This window comes from Sycon ciliatum, chromosome 2 (assembly GCF_964019385.1).
Source record: "Sycon ciliatum chromosome 2, ocSycCili1.1, whole genome shotgun sequence".
NCBI lineage: Eukaryota > Metazoa > Porifera > Calcarea > Leucosolenida > Sycettidae > Sycon > Sycon ciliatum.
Window position 1 is genome coordinate 20115219 of NC_088644.1, and position 21976 is coordinate 20137194.

The 21976-nt window shown below is 46.2% G+C and overlaps 1 protein-coding gene, 1 long non-coding RNA gene and 1 pseudogene across 2 annotated transcripts; 1 reads left to right on the forward strand and 2 right to left on the reverse strand.

Annotated features, from left to right (window-relative positions):
- Positions 1–444: 444 nt before the first annotated feature.
- Positions 445–1668, reverse strand: LOC135809102 (uncharacterized). The gene has a single exon (XM_065322373.1). The coding sequence runs from the start codon at positions 1423–1425 to the stop codon at positions 520–522; it is 906 nt and encodes a 301-aa protein (XP_065178445.1). The 5' UTR covers positions 1426–1668; the 3' UTR covers positions 445–519.
- A 515-nt stretch (positions 1669–2183) lies between these two features.
- Positions 2184–21328, forward strand: LOC135809104 (uncharacterized). Its single transcript, XR_010552167.1, has 5 exons — positions 2184–2655; positions 13419–13475; positions 16032–16278; positions 16838–16982; positions 20290–21328. It is a non-coding gene; the product is annotated as an uncharacterized LOC135809104 (long non-coding RNA).
- LOC135810970 (dnaJ homolog subfamily C member 25 homolog) lies at positions 18221–19234 on the reverse strand (annotated as a pseudogene).
- Positions 21329–21976: the final 648 nt, after the last annotated feature.

The window sequence follows — 21976 nt, forward strand, 5'->3', positions numbered from 1 at the left end:
ACATGTTTTGATTAAAATAAGAAGGAAGGCGTGTGAGAAAACTGCAACGCAGGTGCAGGTGGTTATAACAAGTACAAGATTGTTTCAAGTGAGGTGTCCAAAGATAATAAATTTTGCAAAGAGAACAACAGTCTATGCTGAAATAGTTAAATGTGTAGTGTTCTATGCTTTCAACCCTGTGTGTGCATATGCGTGGATTTATGCAAACCATGCACTTGGGCAAAGGCACCATTCATGTAAATGAATTTATCCACTACCGAACCTACAGAATTAGTGAATCAGCTCTTGTCCCTAGCCGGGGGTACTCGAAAGACGTGTCAGGCTTTTCCCCTGAAGCTGGTTGTAATGTACTCCCATTTATAGAGTCGCTTCCAACTGTTGAGTAGTTTTGTAAACAGACTTCGTTGCAGCTGTCTGCAGTGCTCTGAAAATTTGAATGGCAACTGACCCACTGATGCTACACTGTGTCACAGCCTGAATTATGTGAATACGACTACTGTCATAGTTTGTAGTCACTGTTTACTTCGGGTTCTCACCACCTAGCTCGAGCCTGCACCAGTGGTCGCTATCCTTCACAACAGCGTCAGGGCTCACTTTGGATCTAGCTAAATGGCCGGGCTCTTTGCGCAGCGTCGATGCTGCTGCGTCTTGAAACCTGAAGTCTAGTGACCAGCGAACAGTGTCAGATTTGTTTGGAAGGCCGCAGTGGTACAGGTACTGACCAAACAGAATGACGTCGCCACGTTTCGCGTCCATATCAACGGCTTGGTGAACGCAGGTTTTCATAATGTCCGCATCTAGTTCCAGGTACTCCTTGCGTTCGACGTGCGGTTGGACGCCATTGCGATGCGACCCAGGAATGAACTGCATGCAGCCGTTGTTGGCCGTGACGTCCACCAGTGGGATCCATACGTTCACCATGCATCTCAACGCAGCGTCAAGCTGCTCATCGGTATAGTCATTGAGGGCATGCCAAGTCTTGCTCCCAGTGTACCCTGCATCCTGATGCCACAAGACCGTGTGTCGCTCAGTACCACCGGGCACTTTAGGTCGACATGTGTAATTCGGATAGAGACGTATCTCACTTGTACCAAGCACATGTTCTGCTATGTCCAACAGGTTCTCGTTGAAGAAGATTGGGAACAATCCTGCCAGGTGAAGTTCGCTACGGAAAATCTTCGGAGCTTCATTCAAACGATCTCGGTAGACGTGCACCAATCGCTTATCAAATGGCTCATTTCTGAAGAGAGACTCTGTCACGTTATTATCCAGTTGGTGCTGTGCTAGACTGTCGACTATGGTGTCCAGGTGCTCCTCAGCCTCATCCAGCGTCTCAGTGGGTATGAGCCCGCGTAAGACATAGAATCCGTCCTTCTGCAAACCCTCTTGAATTTTCACAAGCTCTTCTTTGCTAAGTCGCGACATTTTCGACAAGACCTCCGAGTCGCCAGGATACCATTACCAGATTACCAGACTGTCCAACCTCCTGGCCACCCCAAATAAAAACCCGGACACCTAGCGGAGATCTACTGACTACTGTCCGTTCTCAAAGTAGATCTACCTCAACTCTAGACTGAAGTCATTCTTTATTTTCTCTTTTTTTAGTGAAAAGATCTGAACGCACACGAAGACACTTACTGACTTAGACAGTGATACAACAAGAGCGAAGTGGGCATGAACCTTCCACGCCAGTGCAGTAGGCCGCGGGGTGCCCGGATTTTGCCCCAACGCAATACTACTACTAGTACTAGTGTGAAGCGGCATGCCGGCAACATGGTTGTCGTGAAGGTAACGCCGGCCTGTAGACAGTGTAGTTCTGCACGCTCCCTGTCAGGTGACAGCTAGCTCAGCACTGACAGAAATTCTCACCTTTTTCCCTCCACCTTCCCAAGCTAGGCCTAGGGCTACTACTACTGCTACTAGTACTAGTAGTAGAAGTAGTTGCCAGTTTCTACATTCTGTTCTCTCAGTCGTTTCTAGTAGCTTTGCCGTTCAGCTGCGTTTCTCAACGCTCCCTCTAGCTCTGGCTTAGCTACACACTGCTGGAACTACCTGGCTGCTGCCTCCAACAGGTTACGTTGGGTTTGACAATGCTCACAGTTTCAGTTACTCCAGCCCCGTAGTTTCAAGGTGCTTTACACTACTGTAAGTACTATCGTGCACACTGACTGACTTCGCCCCCCCCCCCCCCCCCACCCCCTTCGCGTCGTTTGTGTTCAGGACACTCAACTTCCTCCTTTCGTTTCGTTTGTGTTGGCTGTGGCAGGGCACTTCGTTCCCCTTCTCACAGCTCCAGCTTATCCATCTCGTTTCACATAGCGTACAAGTATTCCTGCGCATACAGTCCTCATGGTTGAAGCTGCTCTCCGTTCGTTGGCCAACTGTCAGCCAGCAGACTCCCAATAATCGGAGTTGTCGCAATAACGCTCTTCTAATGATTATGTTAGTTCGCGACAACCTGTATTCCCTAAACCCGAGCTACCACACAGGACGACTCTGCCGTCCCCGGCGCCGGCTGAAGCAGAAGCCACCATGCGTGAGGATCAGACACAGAGTCACAGCGAGTGCGGCCAGATACAGTTACAACGACTCTCACCATGTCAACTACTCGCTAGATCCTCTACTAATCTCCAAGATAACTCACTTTCAAGTCAAGTAAGTGATAGCAGGTTGGTCTAGAACAGGGGCCGGACCGTCCGTAAGTAACGATATTTCAAAAACAATGATATCTTGTGTCTTGTAATGTTTCTGGAAAAGACAAAAAGGAAGAGAACGTGAAGTTGATTGTTCCAACTAGGAACACACGCTTCTTGCCGAACTTGACACTTGACTGACTCACGACCGCCATCCGGAGCACACGAGGAGCACGTCGCACCTTCCACTCGGCAAACCTGCAAGAAAGCACCACTCCCTGCTCAATACACAGTGTTTCGGGGAATTCACCCCTCATCAGTTGAGCTTGAGTAAGCTGAGGAGATTCCACACTGGCACAATCTTCCTCAGCCTACTCGAGCTCAACTGATGAGGGGTGAATTCCCCGAAACACGGTGTATTGAGCAGGGAGTGGTGCTTTCTTGCAGGTTTGCCGAGTGGAAGGTGCGACGTGCTCCTCGTGTGCTCCGGATGGCGGTCGTGAGTCAGTCAAGTGTAGGGCTGAAACGATCATCCATCTAGCCCAACCGATTACTCTTTATCATAACGATCGATTATTCGATTATAATCTTTAAGAGGCCGCACCTGGAATATGTACGTAGAATGGCCAAAAGTGGAAATATGTACAAAATTTTGCACAAAAAAGTGTTAACCCACATGCATGCACGCATACACACAATAAAACTTAAAACAACCAAAACATCAATATGCACATTTATCCAGACACGCTCTCACATACACACGCACGCATGTGCGTGCCAAACGTACAAAACGTGGACACGTGTACACCAAGCAGATAGAATACAAGGAAGTGGGGTTTGCCATAGTTTTTTTTTTTCAATTTTGTCTGATAAATATTTACGAGACTTTGCATCGAGCGACACCGTGGATAACATTGAGCCAAGAATTATGCAATAAACCAGAAGAGATATCTCTTCACAAGTAGGCAAATAAATGCGTAGGTGCCCGGCAACAGCAATCGGGCGAGTCACAGCAATGTACGTATTGCAACTTCAATGATACGCATACACGGTTGACCACCCATGCCTCCATTTTCGGCGGGTCAACCACATGGTGGCCCGGCAACTTCAAACGGGAACACACTGATACAACATACACAGTTGACCACCCATGCCTCCATTATCGGCGGGTCAACCACATGGTGGCCCGGCAACTTCAAACGGGAACACACCGATACAATAGACACAGTTGACCACCCATGCCTCCATTATCGGCGGGTCAACCACATGGTGGCCCGGCAACTTCAAACGGGAACACACCGATACAATAGACACAGTTGACCACCCATGCCTCCATTATCGGCGGGTCAACCACATGGTGGCCCGGCAACTTCAAACGGGAACACACCGATACAACATACACAGTTGACCACCCATGCCTCAAACCGGCGGGTCAACCACACAACAACATACAGGTGTCACAACACTGAGACAGTACAGCACAACACTGAGAGGCAAATGCATTTGACCCTCCTTGGGGCCTCGTCATGTGACACAAGATACCGACGTGTCATGTCTAAAGGGAGGGAGGGAGGGGAGAAAACACAACCTTGAGTCACTTTGGCTAACTGGATGACAGAAATTGTTGACAAGGAAGTTGCTTTGCTGACACGAGGCAGGGCAAAGCGGCCACGCAAGATTTATTTTTTCATCCACCATTTTCGGAAAAAATATTTTTTATTCATGTGCCGCGTGACGAACCGTGACAAAACACGTGCATGCGTGGGCTAACTTGGCTTTGCTGCTCAAAGCCGTCATTTAACCCACATGCATGCACGCATACACACAATAAAACTTAAAACAACCAAAACATCAATATGCACATTTATCCAGACACGCTCTCACATACACACGCACGCATGTGCGTGCCAAACGTACAAAACGTGGACACGTGTACACCAAGCAGATAGAATACAAGGAAGTGGGGTTTGCCATAGTTTTTTTTTTCAATTTTGTCTGATAAATATTTACGAGACTTTGCATCGAGCGACACCGTGGATAACATTGAGCCAAGAATTATGCAATAAACCAGAAGAGATATCTCTTCACAAGTAGGCAAATAAATGCGTAGGTGCCCGGCAACAGCAATCGGGCGAGTCACAGCAATGTACGTATTGCAACTTCAATGATACGCATACACGGTTGACCACCCATGCCTCCATTTTCGGCGGGTCAACCACATGGTGGCCCGGCAACTTCAAACGGGAACACACTGATACAACATACACAGTTGACCACCCATGCCTCCATTATCGGCGGGTCAACCACATGGTGGCCCGGCAACTTCAAACGGGAACACACCGATACAATAGACACAGTTGACCACCCATGCCTCCATTATCGGCGGGTCAACCACATGGTGGCCCGGCAACTTCAAACGGGAACACACCGATACAATAGACACAGTTGACCACCCATGCCTCCATTATCGGCGGGTCAACCACATGGTGGCCCGGCAACTTCAAACGGGAACACACCGATACAACATACACAGTTGACCACCCATGCCTCAAACCGGCGGGTCAACCACACAACAACATACAGGTGTCACAACACTGAGACAGTACAGCACAACACTGAGAGGCAAATGCATTTGACCCTCCCAAAAACCAGTGTTTACGACCAAGCATTTCTCACGGCATCGCTCATTAGCATAACTTCCTGCAAGTAACCATGGCAAACCCCTAAGTGATACCCACAGAGCCACACCGGCACAAGGACTGCACAACAAGCGGAAGGCACAACACTGTACAACACTACAAATGTACCTCACTTCTGTTCTCAACACCACATGGGCGTGGGCTGTTCCAGTCTTTGCTGCTAGCCATTGCACAGAGGGTATACCGGCTGCACGCCTGACATAGTGATCGGATGCTGCACTTCGCCAGCAGCCTGCACGGCATATGGCTGCTTCACAGACACTTGTACTCCGGTGAGCCATGAGTGTGGCCCCGCCAATGCGCACAGAATGGGAGCTCACCCGGTTGCAGTTGAGGATCCTAGTCGAGAAAACTCGGGAGAAGTAGCCGCCGTCGACGAACACAAACACTGGCCGTGAGCTGCCGGCAGTAGCGGTCAGGGACCGGAACTCGGCCATAGCCGAAACTGGGTACATCATATTATGTGTGCGCAAATACCGGGCTTAAAGGTCTGAGTCGCTCATGAGATCATTGCTGGCAGCAATCAGAGCGGCGAGTTCAGCAGAGGAGTTGGCACCAGGCACTGGTTGGCTGTGGAAGCCAGTTCTCGGAAGCGAGTAATCACAATAGGTTCATGCTGCATCTCAGCGGCCCGTTGCCCCAAAAACGATTGTCCTTGATAGAAACCGCAGAAGCCAACATCAGAGGCATCCGTGAATAGCTCAAGGTCAGGGGACTTTGAAAACTCGACATCGTAGAAGAAGGATTGGCCATTCCAGTTTGCGGCAAAGGAGCGCGACCATTCGATGTCCAAGTGAGCTTTTGTGTTGATGTTGACTACTGACTGAAGAGACTGAGAGAGTTGTCCAGCTAAGATACAGGAGTTGACGGATGAAGGTCCTGCCAGGAGGAACCACCTTTGCGGCAAGGACAAGGTTCCGATCAGCGACAGCAGTTCCCGCGTTGTGTAGCTAGTGCGCGTGGACTACTCACTCAAAGCCGCTAGAAAGGCAAATAACTTCTTGTCAGGTAGCCGCATCACCTGGTCCTCGCTGTCGACTTCTATGCCAAGTACCGTCACCACTGTTGCTGGGCCGACCACCTTGCTGAGGTTGTCGAAGACCTGCGGAACCGTTGCTTTCAGTTGAACTCATTCCATTGACCATGAAGCACACGAACATAAGCACCTTGTTAAGTGCAGCGTACTGGTTCTTGTGCTGGCCTGCACAGCTATCAGGAATAGTTTTACCCAGAATGACTGGGTTGATGATTTCTCCCTAAGAGAGGGTAATGCCACGTGCACAGCAGATGTGGTGCATAACGAACGCACAGTGGGCATAAAATCTTCATATCCACATCAAAGGCCACAAGCGTTTGACAACCACACCTGATACGTAGATGATCAACGATCGTCCCTGCACTCAACGTCGCTCCAGCAGTAGTAGCATGTTGCAAACCACCATCGTACGTTGTCCATGTAAATGCCTCTGCTCCTTGTCTACTTCTTTGGCTAGATTTTTTGACAGGTAATCACAGCCATTTCTGAGTTGGCGTCAACGCCACTCGCCACGTCGAGGCCTAAATAACTGGTCCTCTGCTTCGAGTAGTTCTTGCTTGGCCTCATGAACTCCAGGAAATTCACTACTGCGACCATGAGCTACTCTATCTGCCCACGCAACAAATAAATATTTCAACCAAGCGCGATCGATCGCTGTTTGAAGTTGTGAATTTTCAAGCGCTTCCAGCTCACACGAGTCAGCGCTTGTCTACGCAGACTAGCACAACTAATACTCTTGTACAGCTTGGCGGAGAGACAAAGGAGAAAACGGAGAAAACACAACCTTGAGTCACTTTGGCTAACTGGATGACAGAAATTGTTGACAAGGAAGTTGCTTTGCTGACACGAGGCAGGGCAAAGCGGCCACGCAAGATTTATTTTTTCATCCACCATTTTCGGAAAAAATATTTTTTATTCATGTGCCGCGTGACGAACCGTGACAAAACACGTGCATGCGTGGGCTAACTTGGATGCTCAAAGCCGTCATTTATGTATGCAGACCGGACACGACCTTGACCTTCGAGCTTCATGCTCCAGCTTCGTTGTACTACACTACACGTAGGAGTCGGGCTGTTTTTCGATTTTGACAGCATGTAACAAGGAAGGCGAGTCGCGCGTGCAGTGCGTAAGAAAAATTTAAAAAACGCAAAATAATCGTAATCGGTAATCTATACGATTGCTCGATCGTTAGAGTTATCAAACGAGTACTCGATTATTCGGTATAATCGTTTCAGCCCTAGTCAAGTGTCAAGTTCGGCAAGAAGCGTGTGTTCCTAGTTGGAACAATCAACTTCATGACTTTTACCGCCGAAGTCGCAACTAGGAAGAGAACGGACGGGATATAAGTATGAAACAAGAAAACCTTATGATTCGGGCATGAAGTATGCCTCTACCTTTTACGCCTAGCAACCTTCTACTTCCGAAGTAGTCAGTCTGACCTTCCTATGTCCTAATTCTAAACGTTGGTGTTTAGTTTGCTTGCTATTTGTGCCTTGGTTGGTGAAGACATTTCTGGCTTGATTCTAATGCTGTGGCCATTTTCAGGGCATCCTCCTTCCATTGCTTCTCCTTTGACATTGGCGAAAGCAGTACTTCCCAAGTCCTCCTTTCCCTCAGTGTCGCTGGGCACTGGGCATGCACTAATTCTCACATGCACAATCATAACACAATCATAACACAATCATAACACAATCATACACTACGCATGCCAGGAAGTACCTCGTTAGCACGTCTAGACAAAATATACTATTAAAGTCTTATATTTGTGAGGGTGCATAGTTATAATAGCAATAAAGAGAACAAATTCTGCAGTCATCGCCACACTACAACGAAGTCATGAAAGTTTACCAGAATTAATTTTCTTGTCACATTCATCAGTGGAAAGTCGTCACTGAAGAGTAACCATGCTGAACAATGATTAAATATACATTCAATGCTGTCATGAAGTTGGTTGCTCCAACGAGTCTTCTAAGTTCAATGATGTGTTACGAGAACAAAATACAGTGCCAAAATAGAATGAGGGAAGGTGAGACAATAGAAGTGAAGTGAGAGCTAAGTGCAACGGCGGGTGAGAAACTAATTATAACGCTAAAACTGTGTAGTGAGACAACAATCGTGCTGTGCACCTACGAAATATTTTTTAACGCAACTACATGTTTCTTCTGCTTACAAAGATCAGGCTTATGCAAACGAATACAAACAGCCTCAAGTACTTTCAACTGACTAGCATACCGTGCACGACAAAGAACAGAAAAACTTAAGTCATCATACACCTGCAGACACTTAGGGTGAGACAACAAGTGAAGAAAAACGGCAGACTTCTTACGATACCAACCACCATCTGATTCCTCGTCTCCAACAACCGCAACCTCGTCCTCCGTCTCATCTCCCAACTCGTCCTCAGTGTCATCCTCAGTGTCATTCTCCTCATCAACACCGATCGGTCCCAGGCTCGCTTCATGTTTTACCTCTGTTCGTTGACTCCTCCTTTGATCTTGATGGTAAATTGTTACCGTTGTTGTTGTTGTTGTTGTTGTTGTTGTTGTTGTTGTTGTTGTTCCTGTTGTTAAATCTTGTGTTCCCAGTGTCCTCGCTGGTGTTTGACCTCCAGTACTGTAATATTGAACGAGAGAGCTTGGAAGCTCAGGGCCCTACGCTATGCTTTTTTGCCTTGATGACCTAGACAAAAAAAGCATAGGGATGTTATAAATTCTTTAAAAAAATCGATTCGAACCCGAACCCGCACTATCGCGCGCCCTCATGCATCCCCCGATACACTTCGCATACATACTAATTCTTCCAAGTTGTTTCACATTGTGATCTTGCATTTGAAAGCCCTATTTGAATATGCATTGTGGCCAGCCGTCTTTGATGGCACGGTACGGTAGGGGATAGGTACGGGACAGGTACGATAGAGGGTAATACGACACCGTCTAGCTGCCCGCAATATTCAAATAGGGCTTTCAAACGCAAGATAATAACGTGAAGCAACTTGGAAGAATGGGTATGAATGCGAAGTGTATGGGGGAATGCATGTAGGGCGATAGTGCGGGTTCGAATCCCAGGATATGCCTGAAACAAAATAGGAGAATTGAAAAATTTATAACATCCTATGTTTTTTGCCGTCAGATACGGATAGCGCCAGGCGTGACACAAACAAACACACAAACAAACAAATACCAAATTAAAGCTGTGTGGACCCTGGCTAGCGCCAGCCGTTACTGAAGTAACGTCTTCTGCATAGCTACGGGAATAATTAGCCGTTGATCGTCTAGGTCTTTGAATGTTGATTGTGTTACTTTCTTTGTTGAATTCCGTTCCCTTCAGCCTTCTCGTTGTTCACGTTCAGTGCTTGCCTCATCCATATATGCATGTGCCACCGACACCACAGACTCAGCCCCAGCACTGCCGATGATAGATGTAGGTGGCGGTTCTGGGGGAGGCAACGGCAAAGACGGCGATGAGGGCATCACCTCATCACAGCGTCCACTTTGGTCTTGAGCTGAATGTTGTTGTGGTGTGTTATCTTGTGTTGTTATGGTGCATTGTGTTGTGGTGACAATATGCCCATTATCCGACTCCAAGGCTCTCGATACGGGTAATGGAGGCACTATTGCCGATGACGGCAATTGTGCTAATGATGGCTGTGGCCGAGGGTTCTTCGGTGGCCTGCCGCGTTTGGGCCGCAGTGCCCGTGCCGAGCCAGTCAGCATATGCAGTGGGACGTGCTGCTTGATACGTGCGTCCAGATGTTGAAGAGTCCTACCAACGTACCGACTACCGCATTGTCGGCACTCAAATTGGTATACCAATTTAGATGCAAGTTGGGTTGGTAGGACATCCTTCCTCACCGTGAACGCACGTACAGTTGTGAAAACGGGTACAAAATGTACCGCGTAGTATGTTTGCTGTACAATTTTCCGCACCACGCGACTCATGGATAATGAGAGGTTACCTTTCCAAGGGAGAGAAAGATATGTGGGACATTAGTCCGGGCCAAAACGTATTTCCTTTTTATGCAGCCTTTCGCTCACGAGTTCCTTCAATAGATCGGCGGGGTACCCGTCTTTAGAAAAACGGACTTTAGGAAGTCCAGTTCCTCAGCTAGTTTGGAAGAGGAGCAAATACGCTTTGCTCGATCCACCAAGTTACACACCAAATTCACCTTGTATTGGTACGCACAATACGAGTCAAACATTATGTACTGGCCGGTGAATGTAGGCTTTCTGTACACAGATGTTACGGTACCCTGACTAGACTTTTCCACAAGGACGTCTAGAAAGGGAAGTTGGTTCGCTTGTTCGTGTTCACACGTAAAACGTATGGAAGGATGTAGGTCATTTAGAATACAAAGAAAGATTTCTTGATCTTCAAGAGAATCAAACCAGGTGAAGGAATCCTCAACAAAACGAACGTACAATGCTGGCCACAACTGTTCTGCAATCAGTGACTCGCAGTAACCAACGAACACTTTCGCTTATACTGGACCTAATAGAGAGCCCATGGCTACCCCATCAACCTGCCTGTACATAATGTCACCGAAGGAAAACTCCACACCAGTCGTCACGAGCAACATCAGTTCACGGAACGCCGTCTCCGATATCCATGGCGTGTCAACTTCATCATTTCGGTACAACACATCTAGGCAAATATTGGTAGTATCTTCTAACGGGACGTTCGTGAACAGACTCACAACATCAAACGAGCACATATGCGCGGAGGCCGGAACCGGGTGGGAGCGAAGGACGTCAATGAATTCGAAGGTGTCTTTAACTGTATGTTTGCAATAGAACGTTTGCACGATGTCAAGCCAACCACACAACCATTTAGAGATATTATATTGCGGTGATGCAACCATGGATAATATGGGGCGCAACGGACAGTTCGGTTTATGTATTTTTGGTAGCCCATAGAGACGTGGCCGGACGGAACCAATGGGCCGCATTTTGAAGAACTCTTCCTCCGATATCTGTTTACTTTCTTTTTAAAGTTTCTTGAGAAAACTATTCAACTTTTTCTCTACTCAACTGTGTTGTCATGAGTAGATACCGGACTGAGTTGGACAAACTTACTCGTGTCCTCAAGGATGACCGCCATTTTCGTATTGTACTCTTGTGTGCTGATAATAACTGTAGCTCGACCCTTGTCTGGTCTTGTGATTCTAATATCAATGTTGTTCGTAAGATGACGTCGAGCCTTAAGGTGTACTCTGGATAATGAAAATGTGCTTCGGTCTGGAGGTTTTTCGGCGTGTTCTTCGGCGATGGCTCTAAGATTAGCCGTACAGATAGCACGCTGATTTTCAGACACTGGTGTAAAATTCTTAATGAGCTTTTTGTGAACATTTCGAACTGCGTAAGAACTATTTCCTTTCTGTTGTTAGAAGGAGGAATACCAAACTCCGCTCCCCGGCACAGTAATTCCTTTTGCACAGGGGATAGTTTGGTGTTGGCCAGATTAATAATCGTGTCCATGTTGGGCTTAAAGGAGCCATACCGCTTTGCACGCAGCCATTTGATGTTTTTCTCGTACTTGGCGAGGAGTTTGACTTGCTGCTTGCTGTCATTCTCGGCCAGTAGTGTACTGAATCTGAGGTAGTCGTGATAGGAAAGGAACGAACGAGCCGAACTATACAGACGTTTAAATTGAGACTGAACAGAACATAATGTGTCACTAGAGCGCGCAATGTCGTCTTTGAGGAATACTCTTTCTATTGCTAATGAGTGATATGCACGGGCTTTGTGCACCCGATTCTGGATGGAAGTAGGGCACACTCCATTTTCCTTACAGCGCTTCAAAAAGATAATATTATGTGAAATGTTTCTAGCCAAGTAGCGTTTGCGCAGAGCATCATTCAGGATTTCAACCTGACTCTTATCTCCGTTTAAAATATGCAAATAATCGACGTGGAGACAACAATTTTATAATAGCAATAACGAGAACAAATTCTGCAGTCATTGCCACACTACAACGAAGTCATGAAAGTTTACCAGAATTAATTTTCTTGTCACATTCATCAGTGGAAAGTCGTGACTGAAGAGTAACCATGCTGAACAATGATCAAATATACATTCAATGATGTGTTACGAGAACAAAATACAGTGCCAAAATAGAATGAGGGAAGGCGAGACAATAGAAGTGAAGTGAGAGCTAATTATAACGCTAAAACTGTGTAGTGAGACAAACAATTTTAATGCAACTACATGTTTCTTCTGCTCACGGTATGCTAGTCAGTTGAAAGTACAGTCAAATCTGCTGTTAGCGACCTCTGCTGTAGGCGACCATCTACCGTTAGCGACCGATTTTCCGTGCACCGACGGTTTCACATACAAACTGATCTGTCCAGAGCGACCATCTGCTGTGCGCGACCAGCGACCGCGATTTCATGCACGGTGGCTGCATTCAAATCTGCTGTAAGCGACCGCGACCCAGGTTCAGTAAGGACTAAGGTGCGAAACTGTACTTGCCAGTGCGCTGTCAACTGCAAAGTGTGAAAATGCGCTGTCTTGCAAGTGCGATCGACTGGCGCCTAGCCTGTACTGAGGCTGTGCTGTAGCTCTAGCTCTCAAGTCCAGGCAGTGTCGATCTACTGCCATATCGCATACGCGTACTATACGGGTATGGTCGTCGTTGAATATCCAATAAAAATGATATTAAAAATCACATTATTCTCGTCGATTTGAGTACATGGAAGCATATACCTGGTATGCCGGATTTACCATACATCTGCCGTAGGAGACCATCTGCCGTAAGCGACCGCTTTTTCTTGCACCAAGGGGCGGTCGCTTACGACAGATTTGACTGTACTTTGTTCTCGTAACACATCATTGAATGTATATTTAATCATTGTTCAGCATGGTTACTCTTCAGTGACGACTTTCCACTGAATGTGACAAGAAAATTAATTCTGGTAAACTTTCATGACTTCGTTGTAGTGTGGCGATGACTGCAGAATTTGTTCTCTTTATTGCTATTATAAAATTGTTGTCTCCACGTCGATTATGTGCATAGTTATGGTATTCTTTTTGTTATGTTGTGTGTAATGCCCAGACATGTCAACAAGCATGAAGAGCAACTCAACAGCAATGTCATCAACTGACGGTTATGGTGAGTGACTAAGAAATAACTCGTGATGGAGCTCACATTGATAGAAAATTAGAAATCTCAAAACAAGCGACCTGTGTCGGAGAAAAAAATAAAAATAATGAAAATAATTCGAAAGCATGTGAACAGTGTTCAGTTATTCGCCTGGCACTGAGAATACAGTGTGACCAGCCAGTCTACTGAATGGTGCTGAAAGGGCACAAAGCCTTTCAGCTGGTCAGTGAAAAGGCTGTGCGGTGTGACCACGGCCGTACGCAGAGGTTGTCCTTTCGGAAAATAATTCTATACTTGTATATACTGCCTTGCACATTTGTGCATTGAGCACTATGCTTCGAGCTGACTCGACCGGCCTTGTTTGTGTTAAAATTCTATACTGGGATATTCTTAAGTTTGAGGGAGCTGAATTGGGAAATTTTACTAATGTACGAAGAAAAACTTGACTGCCACCTCTAGAACCCAAACCACGGACCCTCGCTTGTAGCCAGTGATGCTCGACCATTACGCGATGGTGCAGTCGTCATCCTAGCAGCGACCGTTCAAAATTTCCTTCAGACTTCGTAACGCACACTTCCCTCGAGTCCACACAGGCTGGTAGGTCGCAGCTCCCACTGTAACCATGGTAACCCACACACGTATAACCTACAGGAGTGTCGGAATGTAGACTAGGTTGGTACGGTCAGCTACCTGAACAAATTACTCGTGGGGTTGGGGTGGTTCCTCTGAAAAATTTGCATATTTAGAGCCAGAATCAGCTCATTTAATTGATTCCCGGGGTATCTGGGGCGAAAAGTGGTAAGTTGCTCAAGACCGTAGTGACCGTAGCGTGTACGACACCTGAACTAACATAGCGCACGGGGATCCCAATGCCTGACATAGTCAGGAGTTTGAAGGAGTTGAAACGGGAAAAGTCTGAAAATTGAACCAGAGGTGTACTAAACGATGCTTGTGTGATTGTTGAGGAAACGGTTGAAAACGGATCACTCAGAGCTAGAGAATGCCCAATCGCAATTCCAGAGAGCAAGAAGACTATATTCAATTCATACAAAGCTCTAGACTGCAAGCCACACTGTACTTACGATGGCTGGGGTGGTAAAACGTTGTAGTGATAGCTTGAATAGCCGGACATCGGTCCTACTGGTAGGCATCATACACAGACATGCTGCACGGGCTCTGTTCTAGCATTCATTTTTACAGTGGCTTCCCCAAGAAGGAATCACCATAAATATTTTATGAAATGCGAGAGCATTTGACATGATGCTTCAGTCCGTAAGAATGGAGCTTCTCAACTCCACATCAGAACATCAATACTATCTGCAGTAGCGGACTTGGTTAAGAAGTATGTACATGGGTAGTAGAAGCCGGAATATAACGATTTTTAATGAAATTGTGGCAAGGTCACCTTATTCTTCATTCCCATGCTGTACAGAGCCAATGAAGCCTTCTTCTGGTCCAGGAGACGTTTCTTTCTCTTGACCAATCTCTTGTAGATTTTGATGTCTCATCTCTTGTAGATTTTGATGTCTCATCTCTTGTAGATTTTGATGTCTCATCTCTTGTAGATTTTGATGTCTCATCTCTTGTAGATTTTGATGTCTCATCTCTTGTAGATTTTGATGTCTCATCTCTTGTAGATTTTGATGTCTCATCTCTTGTAGATTTTGATGTCTCATCTCTTGTAGATTTTGGTCCTACCAGCCAGTTTTCGGTGTTGAATAATTGGGGTGATTCAAGAGCGTCCTGCTCGGGTGGGAAACGAAGCATATCTCGCATTCCTTCATGCATAATAGCTGGGTGAGCATGTTGCTGCATGCACTACATCATAATAGTGAAATCGCTCCTTTCTCTTTACTCTACTCGCCCTGGAGCAGCTGCTTCACATGGGAAAGTAATTTCCATCCGTCCGTCGACGAGCTTTGGAGATTCTAGAACAAGGCGCTGCTCGTTCTTGTCAGAGCTCTGCGACTTTGACAATGCTCCGCTTATGTCGTGACTGGCAAGAAGGGACTGAATGAAGGACACCTCGTCCTGAACTGAATCCTATTGGGCCTCCGCTTTCTTTTGATTGTAGGTTCTTAGGGATGCCCGGGGAGCCCGCGATACCTAGCAAGGAGCATATGAGTATTGCACGGCGTTCAGGATGGTCTTCGCAACAGAAACCACCCGTGGCCTGTACTTGATTACTTGATTACTTGATTACTTGATTACTTGATTACTTGATTACTTGATTACTTGATTACTTGATTACTTGATTACTTGATTACTTGATTACTTGATTACTTGATTACTTGATTACTGATTAAACATTGAATGCTCTGTACATGTATCATGTGTCCGTAAACAAACAAAACAAAGGTCCTGTGTATGCCAGTGTGCCAGTGCTGATTGGTCCGGCACCTCCCCCCCCCCCCCCCCCGGCCCCCTGCGCGAATCCCTTCTATGGCTATGGCTACATTCATCTGTAGTGCTTGATGTGAAACTTGTTATGTAGTTCATGTAATTAGTAATTTCCTGATGTTTCACTGTGTGTTGTTGCCTTCTCTGCTTGGCGTCACTGCCTAGGTAGCATGTCTGGAGCTATTTTCCAGTGTAGTCCCAGTCCTTGACAGCATGCTAGCATGGTGCCATACCTCTGTGTAGTCCCAGTCCTTGACAGCATGCTAGCATGGTGCCATACCTCTTAGATTCAGCGCATTGCAGCAGTGTCACCAGCCACTTTGCTGGCTCTGGGATCCTGTCTGCCACACCGAGGAGGGTGCTTTCAATGTTGCCATGATCATGGGTGATCAACCACAGTGCGTGATCTCTGGTAAGCAGCTTGTTCTGTTTCATGTCACACTATAACCAGGCAGGCAGGCATTGTGGGATGGTCTAAGACCATGATTGAGAAACAGAGGGTACCAGGTTCAAGTCCTGCTTGGAAGCGGAAGGATTTTTTCCAGCCGTGCTGCGACCCACAGTGGGGACTCGTGGCCTGGAACAAGGGTAACATGGATGCAGCTAGGTACAGGAAAATCCTGTTGCAGAGTACAACTAAGTGTGTGCGGTGTGAGAACCTTAGTGTACTCGTACTAAGTGCAGGTAACACTTTGCACGTTCTGTGTAGAGCCCGCATCCGCTTGAAGGTAAACTGTGTGTGGTTTACGTGTGTGTGTGTGTGTGTGTGTGTGTGTGTGTGTGTGTGTGTGTGTGTGTGTGTGTGGTGTGTAGGGTGCGGGTCGTATGACCTGACCAACACGATTGTGGGGTGCTCTCGTGCTGCTTTACGGTAATATTTTCTCTCGAAAATGCAGCATTCATAAAATTTAATGATGTAGTTTGATCGTGATTTGAAATTGATCTCTGTTTTCTTTATTCTTTGCCTTCAGGCAGGTTGTGACGTTCAGACATTTTAGTAGCACTGCAGTCTGGGTGTCTGGGTAACTATCAGCACAACAATACAGCATGCCACTAAAACCGGAGTACTCTTGGAACAGAAGAACAAATGTTGCCGTGCTGTGCTTCAAGTGACTGGTGAGTCCTATTTGAGCTTACTTTGCGTCACCATGATCACTGTTCGATGAGGTGATCATTTAGCCATTAGGGTGCAGCTCTGCCACATGACTCCTCGCACCAAGTGGCTTCTTATTGCTGGTCTATGACCTTTGAGCTAGGTTACAATTCTCACTGTTTCGAGCGGTGAGGTATAGACACGTAGCTTATGGATATGCACTAAATGCAAACTGCTCACAGGAATTAGTCCGAGGCTTAAAAAACCCCAAGGTTGTTGTGGCAGTACTCTTTTCTCTTTCATTTGAAACAGAGGTTCGAGAGGTAGAAGAGCTTTGACCTTCACGTAAATTCCAAAAAGCCAGATGGTTTGTTGATGTGAACCATAATTAATTTATTTCAAACCAGCCCACTGCTCCGTTTTTCTGTGTCCAGCTCTTTCAAAATTCAAAATGCTGACCTTGAATTTTGAGACTTTTGACTGTTCTTCAGCACAAACTTCACAGCTAGTCTACTTCTAGTGTGAGACCAGGGGGAATTTTAAATGGGTATACAGGGTTCTAGCCAAAGGGGGGGGGGGGGGCACAGCCCCCCCCTCTGTTTGCGCCCCCTCCCCCTGTGAAAAAATGCAGCCCCCTACTCATTTTCCGATTTTTGTGTTTTGTCATGCCATTCAACAATAATGCAGTCGATAGTCTGTACTAGAGGGTTCGTAAAGGCACATTTGTCTGAGGTGAAGTCTGGGGTGAAGTGAGCAGTAGCTACGTGTCATTTGACCTACAGACAGGACACCACCTCCACAGCACCACAACGAAAGGACGAGGTGGTGGGGCGCTTTCTTGTGGTACTTTATGGTGCTAGCATTCAGTACTGCACGGTACTAGTGTTGTACACGTGGCTGCCCTAGTGTCTCTTCGTTGTACACGCGGTTGCGCGTGTAGCTCTTTGACGTACATGCTTTAGTGTCTCTTTGTTGTACATGCAATTTTCATGTTGAACTACAGGTGACTTGCCATGTCCCATAATTAGTTTCATGCAGTAAAAAGTCTCTTCCGATCTCTGTATTTAGGGCGCGTTCGAATTGTCACTCTTTGACTTTTCGAGGAGCTTCGTTTTTCTGAAGAGGTGGCCTTATTGGCCTCTTCAGAAAAACGAAGCTCCTTGAAACTCCTTGAAACTCCTCGAAACTCATCCGATGGGAAGGTGGATTAGTTTCGAAGAGTTTGGAATAGCTACATCACGTAGTACGTGGAGATAGTCGATCTGATCGGACGTCATCATCGCCATGATAATTCCACTGAAAAACTCCTGTGTATACGCCTTAAAAGGTTTTCTGGTATCCAAACTTCCTGTTCCAGAATGTCTTCTTGCTCGTGGTCTTGAAGTGCCTCCCATCTGCTTTGAGAGAGCTTCAGCAACTTCCAGGAAAGGTAGGTTCGTGACTGACGTTTAATAGAATACCGCCAATGCCACGACGCCAGCCAAAGCAGGTAACATGTCAAGTAGTATGGTGACAGGACAAGATGTATCCATAGGATATTCCACGGACTAGGTTTACTATAGCCACCACGAATGTCTAAGCTCTCCTCAACAACTTTCCTTAGAACAGCCTCTTCGTCTTGTCTGATCTCGTCCTTTGACTTTTTCCCCTTGCGAATATTGTCCAAAAGTAAAAGCCCCTGTTCTGTCGCACGCTGCTTTGCCTTGTTACGATACTGTGGGTGACACGGGCGTACTTGATCGCTTCATTGTATCTCTGCCAACCATTCAAGTACTGAAGAATTGAAATGATGGTGATGGATACGGCCACAACAACACGCAAGTCTACCTTGGGTGCAACACGATGGTGGTGCTGTACTGATACACATTGTCGTACATTTCCTCAGGATGATCCAACATGTAGTCCGATAGTCGGTACGCGATTCCTCATCTCACAAGATTTCATAGGCATAGGCATTGGCTAAGCGCTGAAAGACTTCTTCGGCATTGCTGTCCTTGTTCTTATTCGGATGATACTTGCGGACTAGTGATCGGTACGATTTGCGGACTTCAGATGAGGTTGCATCTCATGTGAGCACCAGTACATCAAAGCAATTGTCTCGCCCAGTGAAGTCTTGATGACCAACACCAGAGGACAAAGAGGAAAGGACTTTCAAATCTGTCGTTATGCCGGCAAATGTGCGCTGCCGGACCGGAAGCCGGTAGTAGGTACCCTTGTCCTCCAAAAACACTACAAAACAAGTAGCTACAGAGCTAGCACTCAGTCGGTAGAGCATGAGACTCTTAATCTCAGGGTCAATCTCAGGGTCGTGGGTTCGAGCCCCACGTTGGGCGCCAAATGTCGTCTAGCCCAATTGACGAACTGTTACTATTACTCTCCTCGCCACGCCACACAACAAAAGACTAGTACAAATTGAGAGAGAGAGAGAGAGCTTATTCTTCGATTTGACTTCACGCGGCGACTGGAGAACTCATATCAGACAACTAACACTGACAACGAACGACTGACACTGAGACAAGACAACAGAATATAATTATAGTGAAGGTGTACAACGGGGACAAGACGAGCAAGTGTGTACACAACGGGGACAGAAGACGGTGCAGCCGCATGTACGCAGGAGTCAAAAACAGCGCAGCAGCAGCATGTACCACGACTCAGCAGCATGTACAACAAAGAGACAGCATGTACGACAAAGAGCTACACGTGCAACCGCATGTACAGGTGGAATCCTGATAATTCGAATATGGCTTAATTCGAACATACCGCTTAATTAGAAGTTTTTCCAGAACCGATTTCTATCAATACGATTCCCACATAAACAATTATGATAATTCAAACCTCGAACTGGACATGTACGGTTAATTAGAAGTCCCACAGATTCCACTTACATAGAAAATGTGTGGGATTTGTGCTGATAATTCGAAGTTAGCAAAGTGTAATTCGAAGTTCACTGTTCACTGTACTGGTCAGTTCAGTTTGCAGGAGCAGGCTGTGCCAGTCAGTTCAGTGTCCGTAAAATTTGTGTCTAAGGTCCATAGCGCAACTCTGCGTGCCCATGAGAGCATTTTGACATACATTATTGAGTTGTGGGTTCATGTTTGGATAATTAGAATGTCCGGATAATTAGAAGTTTTTCCTGGCATTTTGAGGTTTGAATTATCAGGATTTCACCTGTACAACAACGAGACACTAGCGCAGCCACATGTACAACACTAGTATTCAAGGTTAGTACCGGCTTGTGTGAACCTTTCTCAATGTGAACATTCCTGGATAAAATGTATTCATCGGTGCCTAACATTGCTGTACAACTATTGATGCTCTGCTCTTCAGGATAACACACTACATTGGAATGGAGGATGAAGCAACACGTAGTCACACGTATTCCACGTCATTTGGGTTATATTGAACCGACAATCATCATTGGGTGGCATGTCTGATACTAGTCAATTATCTTTTTCCCCAAGTAACTCCATGCACCGAGTGAGTAGCAACTACTTTTGATGCAGTTCCGGTGAAGTCCATATAAGGAGCCGTCCATAATCAATCTTTCACACAAAACGAAAAACGGGTGGGTAGGTGAAGGAGAATTTCGTTACGAAAAATATTGATAAGAATTGTGAGTTGAGCTCCCATGTCGGGAGCAACATACAAATGCCCAAGTATCGCCGAAGTTGCACCAACCTCTTTCACAAAAATGTTGATAGCTGAAACATCCACAAACATCCAACATCCATTCTAGCCATTCTAGCTGTCAAGTCAATATATTTTTCGTCCAGGAGGGTGGGTGGGTCATAGCTAAACTTTCGTTTCGTGAAAATAGTCGATAATTCCGGATGGTCTCTAAGGCATAAACGTTTTCTTATGTTCACAATACAATAATATTGAAGAGTTGCTTTTCACTGTTGAAATAATGCAGATGTCTTAACTTTATGGAGGAAGATAGGGAGTATTTTATGGATTATTTTGCATTCGAATTTATGTCACTTTTTGTTCCCGTGAGTCCTGATCTGTGTAATAAGGCTAATATCATTGTAGTGCATAGGATGCATAGGATGTGTCATTTTACATTTGAACAGTTCTCCTAATTTGCAAGAGATTCAATCCCTTTTCTTCCTATACTGTAAGACATGTATATATAACGAGGAAGCAAATCTAACGTTTTAACGGATGACATTTCTTCGTTATAATAAGATCCGTTGAGACCGTACTGCTTCATATATGCTGTGTGTGGATATGGCAGAATACTGCAAGGTACATATCTTCTCGTTAACCTATGAATTTTGGACAATCGTTAAATTTGCGACTTTGCGAATAAGTTTACAGTTTTGACTTTCATCCCGCTGCGAAATTAAAATGTAAATTCATTTTGTTGTGGAAACAATCATATCAGTTACTGGCAGCAATTGGGACCTGGTACCTGGGCTACCCTGCCCCTCACCTGGTGGTACCTGGGGCTACCTGGTACCTGGGATACTGCCCCTCACCTGGTGGTACCAGGGCTACCTGGTACACCCTGCCCCTCCTGATACCTGGGATACCCTGTCCCTCAACTGGTGGTACCTGGGGCTACCTGGTACCTAGGATATCCTGCCCCTCACCTGGCGGTACCTAGGATACCTTGCCCCCTCACCTGGTGGTACCTGGGCTACCTGGTACCTGGGATACCCTGCCCCTCCTGGTACCTGGGATACCCTGCCCCTCAACTGGTGGTACCTCAGTGGAATACCCTGCATGAATAGCATGAATCCTATTCGGGTGTACTTCCCCTATCCATTCAAGGATATGTCTGCCCACATCCCATGCTCGGGAGGTAGTCATGAATATGGGGAGCTTGGAACCCTGTATGGATCCCATTCAGGTATATCAGGTATTCTGTTCGAACACAATCACATTAATCATTGTTTCAGGAGCATAACCAGCTGACATATGGGTGCACTGACCGGGGTCACACCTGAACGGATGCACCAGGCTGGACATGTCCTTTGTCACTTTGGAGTGCATGCACATTACATGCACA